The sequence below is a fragment of the Macaca nemestrina genome, chromosome 2, assembly GCF_043159975.1.
Source record: "Macaca nemestrina isolate mMacNem1 chromosome 2, mMacNem.hap1, whole genome shotgun sequence".
Classification (NCBI taxonomy): domain Eukaryota; kingdom Metazoa; phylum Chordata; class Mammalia; order Primates; family Cercopithecidae; genus Macaca; species Macaca nemestrina.
The window spans coordinates 153,372,970-153,387,904 of NC_092126.1; the positions used below are offsets into that span (position 1 = coordinate 153,372,970).

A 14,935-nucleotide genomic window follows, 5' to 3' on the forward strand; every position below is an offset into this window, starting at 1 on the left:
GAGGCTTCTTGTGGGCTCCCTCCAGAACAGTGACCCAGCATGGAATTTAGCCACAATTCCTGGGCCACCCCACACAGGCTCCTGCCAGTCCAACACTAGTGGCACCTTTAGAATAATCCAGGTTCTAAATCTGGGGCGGGGCTACTTGTGCCTTTGTATCTGCAAACTCAAGACCCTACCCTGTCGCCCACTTCCCATGGTGCCTTCCTCTTTGGGCAACTTGAGATCTGTTTCTAGGGGAAGGGTCCAGGTACCAAGCAAGTTTCCCTTGACCAGCAGTGATGCCAAGGTCTCCGCCACAGTGGGGGTAGTGAGGGTCAGGTTGCAGAGGGAAGACCTGAATTTAGTGGACATTTGCTGGATGACTCAAATCATGCAGGGAAGTGGGTACACACACTCAATGTGGTCACCGGTACCCTGGCAGTGGTCAGAGAGAGGCTCACCCTGAAGACCCTGACCTTCACCAGGGCACAGAGGCCACTTTGGAGCAGTCTTAGCTTCAACCAGGCAGGAAGGGGTGCATGTGAACTGCTCTAACAGACCCTCACCCCACTCGCCTCCATTCCCTCCATCTATAGCCTCTTCAGTCAGGGAGGACAGGCACGTGGCACCCAGGCCATTGGAGTTAGATCTGCCCCTTCTTTCTCCCTCTTTCTCTCTCTCTCTCTCTCTTTTTTTATTTTTCGAGACAGCGTCTTACTCTGTCACCTGGGCTGGAGTGCAGTGGTACAATCTCCACTCACTGCAACACACTGGCTGGGCTCAGATGATCCTCCCACTTCAGCCTCCCTAGTAGCTGGGACTACAGGCAGGTGCCATCATGCCTGGCTAAGTTTTACATTTTTTGTAGTGATGAGGTTTTCGCCATGTTGCCCAGGCTGGTCTCAAACTCCTGTATCCGCTCCTTCTCAAAAAAAAAAAAAAAAATTTGCTCCCCATACAGATGCATTTACATGAGTGATTAAGATTGGTGATTGGAAGCCTTGCCACGTTTCTCTGCTCCTTCTCTTAAAAAAAAAAGTTGCTCTCCATACAGATGCATTTAAATGAGTGATTAAGATTGGCAATTGGAAGCCTTGCCAAGTTTCTGGCTCTCTCACTGCTCCTTTGGAGTTTACTTTTGTGGACCCCCAAGCTCCTGGAAAGGTCATGCCGTGGATTATGGGAGAGCTTCTGTGTGACGTTTCTCTGAATGCCTGCCATGCTATGCACTGTAGGACCAAGACAAGGAGGCAGATGGGAAACAGCATCTCCCCTTTGCCCTCTGTCCTCGACGACCGACTGAGCACGTTTTCATGTGATTTTATCCAAGTGCATGTTCAGAAGCAATTATTGGTCCATTTTGGAACAAGACAGAATTTAAATAAATAACTTGGCACAGAGAGGTTAAGCAACTTGCCCAAGGTCACCCAGCTGGTAAGGATGGAGCCAAGTTTCACACTCAGGAGGCCTGGCCCCAGCACTGCTATTCTTAATGGCACTGCTATGGGTTTTAGGATTTCAGGGATTTGTAAAAGCATCTGGGAGTGCAGAGGAAGAGGAATTAGCTCTGTCTGAGAGTCCACTGAGAAGGGGTTTTTTTTGAACTGACTTTGAAGGATGGGAAGGAGTTTGTCAATGAAGGGAAAAGCCATTGCATGTGTGTGAGTCCATGGCCAAAAGAAGGAAACAGAGGTACGGCCAGGCCACGGGTGGTCTCGCTCCTCCAAGTGCGGTCTGAGGACCAGCAGCATCTGCATCACCTGGAGCTTGTCAGATACGCAGATACTCAGGCCCCACCCAGGCCTGCCAAATCAAAAGCTGCATATTAAGAGGGTCCTCAGGTGATGCATATGAAGTTTGAGAAGCGCTGTATTAAGGAGTTTGTCTTTCATCCTGCAGGAAATGGAGAGCTAAGGATGGCTGTAGTGCAGCGGGGGCGAGACAGCTTTGTAAGAATCTCATACATGGAGTGCAGGCTGAGAGTAGGTGAGAGAAGGATTTCCGTCTGGGAGGCGGCCTAGGAATGAGCAGCAAGGGCTCCTTCTAGGACATGAGAGGAGGCAAAGCTGCTGCTTGATCACCCTCCAAAGACAATCCTTCTTGTCCAGTGCTGCCAACTTCAGGGAAGCAGAGGAAAAGGGGAACAGATTGCCTGGGCATGCAAGGTGGCTGGAAGCCAGGCCTGCCAAGCACCCAGGCCACCAGGGGCTCCTGAGGACAGCATCTGACTGCTTCATGTTTCAAATGCTGTGGGTGACACGTGAGGGGGACTGAGCAGCCCAGGGGAGATGGCAGGGCCACTGAGCTGGCAGGTAGCCCCTCTTTGGTCAGGAGGGGCCTGATACGTCCATGTCCCCAGGTTTGTAAGACAATTGGAAGATGGATTCCTGTGTGATCGGGGCACTTGTCCAAACCTCTCTGGACCTCAGCTTTCTTGGCTGTAGAATGAGAATAATGAAAACACCCGCCCCCTAGGGTTGGGAAGACCACGTATTAATGAAACAGGAAGCGTTCATCTACTCACTTGCCTGCCAAGAGTCTCAAACTAACGCCGCCAAACAGGCCAGAAACAGAATTTCAAGGGAGCTAAGCACATAGGTCAGACATGCGCAGGTTCGAATCCCAGCTCCACCACCCACAAGCTGTGTGACCCTGGGCAAGCCACATCTGTCTGAGATTCACCTTGCCCCTGTGAGGAGTGAGGGTCAGAGAGCTTGGAAGGGTTTTGCAAACTCACAGTCACCATATGCTCTTCCCAACGGAGGCCCAGGCCTGCAGGGCCCTCACATGGTCTCTCAGTGGGGCACCACTGGCACTAGAGTTGGGGCATTCTGCTGCGTGGGGCTGCCTCTCACCCTGCGGGTTCCTAGCATCCCTAGCCCCTCCCACCCAGAGGCTAGTGGCCACTGTGGTTGAGAACCAAGCTCATGCTGCACAGGTGGGAAAACTGAGACCCAGAGAGGGCCTTGTCAGGGGTGCCCCACCAGCACAGCGAGGGCCTGGACCCAGGCCTCTGTCCTTCATCTCAGACTCCAGGGCTGAGTCCGTCATAACACAGGCGAGCCTTGTCCTGAGCCCACCAGGGGCCCTGAGTGACAGCCGGAAATGAAGTCTGGGTGAGAGGGAGGCAGCAATGGCAATTCAAGGACAAGAGAGATAAATCTTTATTGCTCTGGGCTGTCAGTTGCTTCTTCCTCCCACCCTCCTCCCTCGACCCCAGGGCCGGGCCGGGACAATTGCTCCCTCCCTGCCTGGTCCTCTCAGAACCTGCATCTTGTTGTTAAACATTTCAGCCAGGTAGGCATTATTGTACCCATTTTATAGATGGGGAAACTGAGGCCCAGTCTGGGATTCCACCAGCCACAGGAGAGGGGCACGAGGTGACCCCCTCTTAGGGGGTGCTGTTTGGTCTTGTCCCCACTCTGTCTAAGGTATCCCACATCTCCCCAGCCCCCATGGCCCCTCACCTGACTTCAGGGAAGGCTGGAAGGAACTTCAGGGGTAGTGCCACCCAGCGGGCTGCCTGAAGCTGTGGGCCTCAGACCCACAGAGCCTGTCAGCCTACAGGAAAACACGCAAGGCCACAGGCCAAGGAGGCTCTGACAGCCGCAAGAGCAAAGCATGGCAGCCGTGTGGACAGACCCAGGAGAGGGGGTTTCCAGAATGTTGAGAAGAGCCAGCGTCAACATAACTGGAACAGAGACTCCATGCACCAGGCCTTGTGACCAGCATTTTGCACACATTTTCTCATTTCATCCCAGGAACATCTCCACTTCAGAGATGAGGAAGCCAGGGCCCAGAAAGGTGAAGTCACTTGCCCTTAGGCAAAATATCAGGGGGAGCCAGGGTTTGAACCGAGGCCTGCCTGATGGCATCCCCACCCAGTGGCCCTGAGAAATGCACACACCGAACCACTCTCCACAGCCCAGGCATGTGAACAGAGTCACGAAGCCCAGGGCAGCCAGCCAGATACAAACACATGTTCAGAGGAGCTGGGAACCCCTGACTGGGCAGGGTCAAGTCACCAGCAGGCCAGGGGCCTGGCCACGGATGGGACAGCTCCCAGGGGCTCCCTCTTGGGTTCCATGCTTCCCTTGACACCCACAATAGCTTCCCTCCTGGAGGAGAGGACATGGGACTACAACTGTGCAGTGGGCCTCTCTGAGCCTCAGGTTTCTCCTCTAAAATGTGGATGATGAAGTTGTCTGTACTGACAAGGTCTTTGCTGAGAAGCTCAGTGAATGAGCGAAACACCTAGAAAACTATAGCATGTGGGCACAGGGAGATGGCCAGCATGATCATGGCCCTGCCGTGTCTCTCTGGTCACTCATTCGCTCAGAGAATATCTACTAAGCACCTACTACTTTCCAGAGGTCAGCTGGGCCAGAGGTTTCAGCAGTGAACAGAGCAAGCAGACCCTCCCTTCTTAGAGCTTCTGGTCTAGGGAGGATCAGAGATCCAGCAAGAAAAACAGACAGACAGAAGGCATTTGAGATGGTCCTGAGAGCTGTGACAGACATAGTCACGATGTTGGCACAGAGAATACAAGGCAGGTGGTCAGGGAGAGCCTCTCAGAGTAGGCGACTTTTAAGTTGAGCCCCAGGTCTCCTTCACCAGCATCTTCACACCCCATAGGGACCTGTGGGTTGGGTCAAGGGAGGGGACTGCTCTGCAGTAACTGCCTGGAGCCGGATGAGAAGGCACAAAGGGAGGAGGAAGTTCCAGGTAGGCCGACCAAGCTTGGGTGCCAGGAGCAGCTGAGGGGCAGGTGCAGCTGAGGCACAGAGACAAGGTCAGCAGGGCCCAGGGAGAGGAGCTGGGATTCTGTTGAGTGTGAGGGGAGGGTTTTTGGCAGGGTCGTGGTGTGACCTAACTTCTGTTTTGCAATGGCAACTACCGGGAGTGGGCTGCAAAGGTCAGGATGGCACAGGGTGAGGGGTCTGGGGGAGGAAATGGGCCAGGCACTTCAGAGGCAGGAGATGTGGAATCCAGGTCCCTTCTGCTCTGAGCCTCATTTCCTCTTCAGTTAAGCATCAAAGCTCCTCTAATGACAGTCAACAGGGCACGTCTGAGGAACGGCCAGGTGGAAGCGGTCAGAAAGCATGGAGTCAGGATGTATCTTGATGCAAAACAAGAAGAAAAAGAAAAATGGGCACCAGCTATAAACTGGCGAGGCACAGAGCGTGGAGGGCAAACAGCCCTAAGTTCATGCAGAGGTGTCCCAGCTAACTGTCACCAGAGAAGCGGAAACAGAAACAGCGAGCTCTCACTTGACTCTCCTCAAAATGGCAAATGCTAGAAATGCAGACAAAACCAAGTGCTGGTGAAGATGTGGGGAGACAGAGATGGAAAGTCACAGCACTGCTGGTGGGGGGTCAACTGAGGCAGCCACAGTGGCAGCACCTGGCAGTGCTAGGAGAAATTCCATGTCTGGCCACCTGTGTCCCAGCATCCTCACTCCTGAAGTTATTGCAGAGTAATTCTACCCCTACCCAGGTCCCTAAGGGGCATGAACTCTTGAGAATGTTGGTAAAGGTGACCTGGGACTCTATCCTAGGGTAGGGGACAGTTAACGTGGTGACTGCACACTGTGGAGTGTGACACAGCAGTTAGAAGTGCAGCCACATGAATGGATCTTAGAAAACCTGGTGTCACATTAAAGAAAGAAAAGAGGGGAGAAAGGGAGGCAGGAAAGATGGAAAGGAAGGAAAGAAGAGAGACAGATGAGATCTACCCTGTGGTATCAGTTATGTATTGAAATGTGGTGTCATTATCTATTGAAAGCAGACACATAAAGCACTATCTATGCTGCAAGGGCACACACAGACTTAAGTACCTATTTCACCTATTTCAAGTGCAAGTTTAGAGGGAAGTAATTTGGGGTGGCGATAGGGCATGAAGGAGAGGAAATAAGATAATACAGAGCCAGATCCGGCACTGGGATGGCCCAGAACGATGTGTGCTTTGAACTGAGAAATTTAGCTCCACCTTTGGAACTTAAAAATAAATAGGTGCCTCAGATGGCATGTTAGAAGTTGAAACTCTCTCCTGAGGATGCTGCTGGAAGAGTTCGGAGGGAGAGAGGGATAGGGTCAGCGAAGTGTCTTAGAAAACTGACTTGAATGGGTGCTCAAAACACTCCTGGGTGAGGGGTTGGGCCTTGCTGTCTGTCCACCCTCCCCATCCTCCTCCCCTCAGGGGCTACTCTGACTGTCCACCTGCCCTCTCTCTGCCTTCCTAACAGAAAGCAAAACATGGAAATAAATGGACAAAGCTATTGGGGCTCAGGTCCAGGAAAAAGCGGCATTAAGCATCTAATCTCAGGATGGCAGTGGCCCCTCCCTGCCCTGTCCTAGAGAAAGTCCCGCACTGGGACTCAAGAGACCCAAGTTCGAAGTCCAGCCACTGTTCACACAGGGCCTACTGTGGGCCAAGAACATTACACATGTTGAAATGTCAGCATCTCTTGTAAAAAGAACTACATCCAAAAAGGATCTGCTACAAACCCACCCAGAACAAAGCTGGCCACAGAGTCAGGGATGCTCAGAGGAGGAGTCCAGGAAAGCTGCTGGGTGGAGGCGGTGTCTGAGCCAAGCCTTGAGGGACAAAGAAACTCAACACTCAAAGGTAAGGTAGGCAGGGACTTCCAGGGAGAGGGCACAGCCTGGGCAGAGGGTGGGAAGTGGGAAGGAAAGGTACCAGCAAAAGGGTCCCCAAAGAGCAGGTGGCTGGCTAGGCACCCAGGGCCGGATTCTGCAGACACAGTTCTGAGGAGAAGAGAGGGCACTGAATCAGGGCATTCCTGGCACTGTGACCGGCCATGTGGATGACATTTAGGAAGGAGCAGGCTCTCCGGAGGCCCCTCCGGTGAAGACACAGAGAGCTTGTGCAGCTGTACACAGGCCAAGCCGTCAGGAGCAGTGCGCGGGCCTCCGCACCCTGGAGTTGATGCAGCGACTCCCCCTTGTGGCTGGTAATCAAGGCATGAGGGTAGTGGACGAGGCTTCGGGAGGGGTGGGCACAGCTGTCATCCTGTGCCTGTGACCGGCTTTGGTCTCAGGGTCAGCCTGTGGCTAACACTGTGCCCGGAGTCCCACCACTCACCCATGGATGAAGCATGACCCTCCGTCCATACGCAAATGTCCTAGAGAGAAGGAAAGGGCCAGCATTTGCTGAGCACCTACTGGATACGCAGCACTTTGTGTACACTGTCTTATGGAATCTTTCAAGAGTCCTGTGGGATAGACATTGCTATTCCCATGCTACAGTGTGAAACCGAGGTCAAGAGAGGGTAAGGGGCTTTGTTAAGGCGGCCCAACTAGGATGGGCAGAGGGCCAGACCATAAGAACCAGGTGCTCCCTCCTCGAGCCCTTTGTACAGACTCTTCCCTTTGTCTGGAATGTTCTTCCTCATTTTCATCCTTAGAGTCCAGTCTAATACCTCCACCCAGAGGCCCACCCTGGCCACGCGGGGTGTGTCTCTTACCTCCCTCAGCCTTTCCTCCAATGCCTTTCCTCTCAGCCCTTCCTCCACCTTTTCTTTTCCACTAAATGGGAGATCCACAACTGTCTTGCTCACTGATTTCAACCCCATGCCCAGGGCAGGGTTGTGCACACAGTAAGTGCTACACAGGTGTTTGCAGAATGAATGAATGAGAAATATATGATGAATGTACATAATCTCTGAATTGCCATATTGGAAAGAAACGAACAATTCATCCCTTCTAACATGCAGGAATCCTCTCTGCTGTTTAGTACAGCTTGTACACCCCCATAAATGGGAGCTCACCACCTCTGAGCAGCCCACCCTATTCCTGAACAGTTGTAAGGGGCGAGAGTCACTCTGTTATCCCAGCTGCAGCCTGCCTCCCTATGGCTCCCCCTGATCCCACACCATGGCCTCTGAGCCCTGGCAGGAGAGGCCACAGCTCAGTCTGGATGTGGCTTCAGTGGGGACCCAGTGTGTGGCTGAACACGGTGGTGACCATTCACCCTGTTATTCCAGGGCCACCTCCTGGGGGCTCCCCCAACCAGGAAGAACAAACCATCGTCCCAGATGCTACAACATCTGACCATGCTGGACAGACATCCTTTATGTCCAAGTGGGGAAACTGAGGCTCAGAGAAAATGGGAACATAAGCCTCTAATAAAGGGCTTGGTGGACGTGGTGATCACCAGATTCTGTGTCCTCATGGTAGACTTGAATATTGAAAGAGAATCCTGGAGCTGTGAACCCACGGTGGACCCTCGGGCAGGGTGAGAACATGGGAAGGACCATCCAAGGACCCCAGGCTGCCCAGCTGAGAATATGCCAGAGAGATCAAGCCCTTTGAGAATGTGTGTGAACTGAACTGTGATTTAAGGCTTAGGAGCCGGAGAACTGAGCTGTCTCTGGGCTCCAGTTTCCTTGTCTGTAAAATGAAACGATTGATGAGCCCAGCCTCATGGGACTGAAGTAAACGCCCCTAGAGGCGAGAAGTAGTATGAAATCTGTAGGGTGCTGGGTAGGGGCCAGCCAGGATTGTCATTATTAGAGGCTTATGTTCCCATTTTCTCTGAGCCTCAGTTTCCCCACTTGGACATAAAGGATGTCTGTCCAGCATGGTCAGATGTTGTGGCATCTGGGAGGATGGCAGAGGTGTGGGGTGGGAGACCCGCAGGGTTTGGGGGTGGGCCCTGGCAGAGACCATGTGTTTGAGGACAGGGCTTGACCCTGGGATTTCCAGGCCAGTGCCTGCTGCCTGGCAGCTGAGCCCCCTGTGCCCCAAACCGACCAGCCCTCTCCATCCTCCCTGCCTCCCATTCCCAGCACCAAGTAGCAGAGCCTATTCCCACCTTTGAGCCTTTTTATCACCATCCTCCAGGAATGCCCTCTTCCTAATCCCTGTCTGCCAGGCCAAGTCCTAGAAGCCCTCCAAGACTGCTGCCTCAGGAAGCCCTCCCGCTGACTGGGGCCTCATCTAGGGCTCCAAGCTCTCGGCACCTCTCAGTCCCACTGTGTGTCAACTCACTGGCCATCCCACACTCTTCCTTGCCCATCTACCCCTAGAAGAAGACACCAGCATGGTGATGAAGTGTGAGGAACATTCTAGTATGCCACCCTCCCTGCAGCAGCACCGCTGGGGCCTCAGAGGGGTCCTGAGTTCAAGTCCTGGATCTACCTCCATCTCTGACAGGCTGGATGACCTTGGGCAAAACCAGCCTCCATGTCCCCATGTATAAAATGGGAGTACATGCGTGGCCGCAGGAGAAGTAGGGCTTGCGGTCTTTGGGGGCTGCTTCAGCTCTGGCCTCAGCCAGCCTAGAACCCCTCCACCTCCATCCCCAGCTTGAATTCCAAATGACCCTCGGCTACTTACAAACCCCAAACAAACCTTCCTCAACAAACCCACTCTGCACATGGGCACTGAGACACAGCACGGAGCAAGGATCTTACCCAAGGTCATCCTACAGGGACCCCAGCAGCCCCAATTATGTGGCTGTTAGCGACTGCTGGCCATGTGCCCCGTTTCGCCCGCCCACCTGCCCACCACATCTGCTTATGAGTCACCACTACCTCGACCAAGATAGCAAAATGTGAGAATCAGAGAGCCAAGGTTGGCCCAAGGGGAGTGAGTGGGCAGGAAGGGGGAGGCTGCAAGGCTTCCAGGCCCAGGAGAGCAGGGGCCCAGAAGGGACGCTGAGGCCAGGAGGAACATGGACCTGCTAAGGACCCATGAAGAGTCGTGGTCAGCCTCAGTCCCTTGGCTGATGGAGGTGCTTTCTGTTGCATCTGACCATCTCCCCAGTGGGTGGGGAGACAGGGTTGGGAGCCTTCACAATGATCCAGACAATTAAGACAGGCAGATGGTTCTGCTGGACTGAACATTCAAGCCGACAGACGGAGACAATGCCGGGACCTGAGTTGATGAGATCAGCTTGCGTTCCAGAGGGAGACACGCGCAAGCAAGGCCAATGTGCAGTTGGGACATTCCGGGAGGGGCTTGGCACGTCTGTCTGCTCTGCCCGGCTCAGACCTCCCCAGGCCCTGGGCTCCACTCTGGGCTCTGCTCTGCAAGAGGGATACAGAGAGGATGAGGTACGGACAGAGGTGGCAGCCAGGCGGAGAGGGCAGAGACTGTGTCCTGTGGGGAGCGGGGCTCACAGCCTGGGGCAGGGAGAGGCATCGCTTTTTCTGCAGGGCTGTCCCGGGACAGGAGAAGCAGAGAGAAGGCAGAGGACTTGGGGGAGCCTGGGGAAAGCAGAGCAGTGGCCACATGTTGGGAATACAACCGAGGGGTCCCTTGCACCCAGCAGGGGAGGCTGAATAAGCTGACTGTGAAGGAACGCCCCCGGGGTGAAGTTTGGAAGTCAGGCGGCCTGGGTAGGCTCACGGTCCAGTACTTCTTTCCTGGGTGTGTGACCTTGGAAACTAACTTCATCTTTAAGCCTCAGTTTCCTCAGCTGCAAATGGGGTGATTTAGTTCATAACGCACAGGCCTGTTGCAAGGGTGAGAAAGTACATGGGAAGTGCCTGGCACACAGCAAGTGCTCCATAAACGTTTGGGAAACACAGAACAGGTCTAGAGGTTCACTCCAGACCGCCGGGATTCTGCAGTTCCAGGACGAGAGTTTATCCCTGTCTTCTTGATTCAAAAAAAAAAAAAAAAAAAATCACCTGGTCTCTGAGCCACTATAGCTGATCTGAAATTCTGGTGCCCGCAGGCATGGAGGAGGGCAGAGGCTCAGGAGTGGGGCACTGGAGAGAGAGGGCTCATTTCCACGCTGGGAGTCAGATTTGAGGCCCTGATGTGGCTGCCAGGAGACATGCCAGGAGCCGGATGTGGTGGCGTGTGGGAGGCCAAGGGGAGCCTCATTAAGGAGCGGAAGGAGGGAGTGAATAATTCATCACAGACCGGCACCGCAGAGTGGGCACAGGCAGACAAAGCTCAGGAGGGCCAGGACAGGGGCTTATGTCTGTCTTGTTCCCTGTTGCACCCCAAGGGCCTAGAACAATACTTATGACATAATAGGTGCTCAATAAATATTTGTTGAATGAATAAGTGACACAGGCTATTCTCCTGCCTCTACATCCATCAGTTCTGCCCACCCGACAGTGCTGGCTCCTCACCTCCTGCCTGGGCCCCACCCAAGCCTCCTTCCTCCAACCCCACCTATGGTCTGCAGAGCACAGCCAGCGCCTATTCTTTTCTTTCTCTCTCCCTATTTATTTATTTATTTATTTAGGCACAATCTCAGCTCACTGCAACCACTGCCTCCCAGGTTCAAGCGATTCTCTTGCCTCAGTCTCCCAGGTAGCTGGAATTACAGGCATGCACCACCACGCATGGCTAATTTTTGTATTTTTTTTTTTTTTTTTTTTTTTTTTGAGCTGGAGTCTCGCTCTGTCACCCAGGCTGGAGTGCAGTGGCCGGATCTCAGCTCACTGCAAGCTCCGCCTCCGGGTTCACGCCATTCTCCTGCCTCAGCCTCCTGAGTAGCCAGGACTACAGGCGCTGCCACCTCGCCCGGCTAGTTTTTTGTATTTTTTAGTAGAGACGGGGTTTCACCATGTTAGCCAGGATGGTCTCGATCTCCTGACCTAGTGATCCGCCCGTCTCGGCCTCCCAAAGTGCTGGGATTACAGGCTTGAGCCACCGCGCCCGGCATTTTTGTATTTTAAGTAGTGATGGGGTTTCACCATGTTAGCCAGGCTGGTCTTGAACTCCTGGCCTCAAGTGATCTGCCCACCTCAGTCTCCCAAAGTTCTGGGATTATAGGCATGAGCTACTTACCACACCTGGTCCAGATCCTATTCTGACACTCGAAGCAGCCCTCCACTCTCTGCTGCTCAAGGACCATCCATGGTTCCCACTGCCCCCAGGACAGGGCTCAAGCTCCACAGCCTTTCACCTCCCCCACCCTGCCTCTCTCCTCTCCCCACACCCTTCATGCTGACCAAGGCTCTCATGGGGTCTTGAGGCAGATCTTTCAAGCCTCCAGGCATTTTCTTTTTTTTTAAGAGACGGAGTCTTGCTCTGTCACCCAGGCTGGAGTGCAGTAGCACCATCTTGGCTCACTACAACCTCCGCCTCCCGGGTCCAAGCGATTCTCCTGTCTCAGCTTCCCAAGTAGCTGGGATTACAGACATGTGCTACCACGTCCAGCTAATTTTTTTAGCAGAGATGGGATTTCACCATATGTTGGCCAGGCTGGTCTCGAACTCCTGACCTCAAGGGATCTGCCCGCCTCGGTCTCCCAAAGTGCTGGGATTACAGGCATGAGCCACTGCGCCTGGCCACCTCCAGGCATTTTCATGAGCTGCTCCCCCGCTTATCTACCTGGCAAACTCTTACTCATCCTTAAATACCCAGCTCTGGGAGTCTCTTTTGACCTCTCTCAAGCAAAATCATTGCTTCCTTCTAGAGGCAATAACTACACCCTTGAGTCTCAGTTTGGAGGACATAGGAGGGGTCTCACATGGCCATGTGGCTCAGGGACCTCCGCCCAAGTATTCAGAGTGAGAAAATGGGGCCTCACCCGGAGAAGATGAGCAACAGGACGGCTCATTAAAATCATATAGGCTGGAAACGGATAAACGTGTCACCAGGCATTTTTTGAAAAAAATATTTTGAAGAAGAAAACAGAAGAAACACCTTGCGTTCTCCCATATCTCTTGGATTCTTCTCCCTTGAGGTTTCGTTTTTGCGAATGTACAGGCTCACTTCATGGGCAAAGCAAGTTCCTTGTGCCTCCCTCAGTGCCCTCCGTGAAGGGGTGGAGAGGGGTCGGGCAGGAGCCTGGCTCAAGTCTGCACACAGTGTGTCCTCAATCAACCAGGCTGAGCCCTCCTCTTTCCTTTGCTTATTTTCTATCAAGAGCTATGCTGGCCCCAGATGTGACTGCCCTGGGGACAGTGGTGTGTACATGGTGAGAGGAAGTAAGTGGTTGGGTCACTACGGGGAAGATGGAATTAAAAATTCCAGGAGTCTACTGTATGTCCCAAACTTCCTCAATTGGCACTGCAATCCCAGAAGGGCAGTTTTTCTTGGACTCACTTTACCAGGGGAGGAAACTGAGGTTGAGTAGCCGTCCAAGGCCACACAGGGAGTAAGAGCCAGGACAAGATTTGAACCCTGGTCTGTCTGGGCCAATGTAAGCATTTCCTGCATCTCCAAGATGCAGAGCCTGATCCACAGCATGTAGTAGGCTGCTCTCCAAATCTTGGGGAAGCTCAAATCTGAAGCCAACCCAGGATTTCATCTGTCCCTCCAGCCTGGGTGGATCCCACTGGCCTCTTAGGGTCTGTGGAACTGAACAGAGGACAGCAGCCTCAATGGGGGAGGGAGTGTCTCCTGCGGGGGTGGTCTCAGCACAGGAGTCTCTGGCCAGACCCAAGGAGAGGCCTGCTCCTGATGTTCTCCAGGCACCAACTGCTCTGCCTCTGTGGATCGGGCTTCCAGGGACTTCCAGGATGTCAGGCCACCAGCTGCCCTGAGGCCAGTGCAGGACCTAGAGCCCTCTGCTGCCGCACGGACACCCACCCCCATCCCCGACACCTCCCTGAGGAAGACGCTCCCTGTGTAGGCACCTCAGAGTCTGGAAAATGCTCAGTTACAAGCTCACTGGCTGGAGAGAGCCTCCGTATGTCAGCTGTGTGGCCTTAGGCAAGTTACTTAACTTCTCTGTGCCTCATTTTCCTCCTCTGCACAATCAGAATGAGGATGGGACCAGCCTTGCAGGGCTACTGTGAGGAATGAATGAGTGAATGCACGAGTGAATGCACTGCTTGGCACACAGTGGCGCTGAGTGAATGTCTGTCACTGCTGTTCCTGTTGACAGTAAGATGATTCTTGGTCCTAAGCCTGAAGCATAGAGATTGTGAATCCACCACCTCCCTCCTCCCCGTGCTATAGATGGAGAAATGGCAGCATAGGTGAATCCTGGGGTCACACAGCCTGGGGGGCTTAACTCCAGCTCCTCCCCACCCCCACTCCAATCTTGGTCCCACCCTAAGCGCCCTCCTAGCACTCTGAGGAGCTGAGCATGTGTCCAGTCATGGGACCCCGCACAGGCTGGGGCTCAGCATACAGAGTCTTGCCCAGAGGCAGGCCGCCTTCACCTAGGTCCCCTGTCCCAACTCTCCACGTTCAGCTCCTCGCTCCCTCCCACCCCTGCTCCCCCACACACAGCTCCCCTGCTAGGCAATCCCGGCCCATCTGGACAGCCTCACGGCCTCAACAGGAAGGAGCGAAAAGGCTGCTGGGGACATGCCCTGGGAAGGGGTGGGGGCGATGAAGGAGACACACAGGAAAGTCCAGAGAGACCCAAGGAGAGACAGTGACAGTGGAAGAGGAACAGAGAAGAGCAAGACAGAGACAGACAGAGTGGGAGAGAGAAGGCAGAGCAGAGGCGGGGGCAGAGAACTGGGTGAAGGAGGGCAGACAGCAGGAGAGAGACACACAGAGAGACCCAGAGGCCAGGCAGAGAGACAGTGGGAGAGAGAGGAGAGAGAGACAGAGAGACAGTGGGAGAGAGAGGAGAGAGACCCAGAGAGAGCAGAGAGACAGAGCGATGGAGGAGAGAGAGAAGGAAGCAGAGCGGTGGAGAGACGGGTAAGGGAACTGGAGTGGTCTGGGGCAGAGATGCAGAGGGACAGAGAGAGAGACGCAGCACAGAAACCCAAAAGGCTCCGCAAGAGAGAGGGAGAGGGAGAGCAGGGGTGATTGAGGACAGGCGGGGAGCCCAGGAAGTCCCTCTGGACCCCTGGCCGTCCACCTGGACTCACCGGCACCTTTGAGCCGCCGCCTCACCACGCCCAGCCGCCACTTGAGTGACACCGCCAGCATTGTGCCCTCCTGCCCTCTGGCAGAGCCCTGTGCAGCCTGCCCCAGCCTCCCACGCCTGGAGTCGGCGCTCCTGTGCCCGCTCCAGAGCTGCCTGCGCTAACTGGCACAGGCTGGGCGCTCCCTTC

The 14,935-nt window shown here is 54.2% G+C and overlaps 1 protein-coding gene across 2 annotated transcripts in view; it reads right to left on the reverse strand.

Moving 5' to 3' along the window:
• The window catches only part of LOC105477754 (glutamate receptor interacting protein 2), a 114,697-nt gene that overhangs the window by 51,771 nt on the left and 47,991 nt on the right, over positions 1–14,935 (reverse strand). Inside the window, exon 1 of one of the 2 annotated variants that reach the window (XM_024791532.2) lies at positions 14,750–14,882. The exons of the other annotated variant lie outside the window; for it this stretch is intronic. Within the exon in view, the coding sequence (XP_024647300.1) occupies positions 14,750–14,810 (61 nt within the window). The 5' untranslated portion in view covers positions 14,811–14,882. Of the gene's footprint in view, positions 1–14,749; positions 14,883–14,935 lie in introns of those variants that run through there. 2 annotated transcript variants of the gene reach the window in all.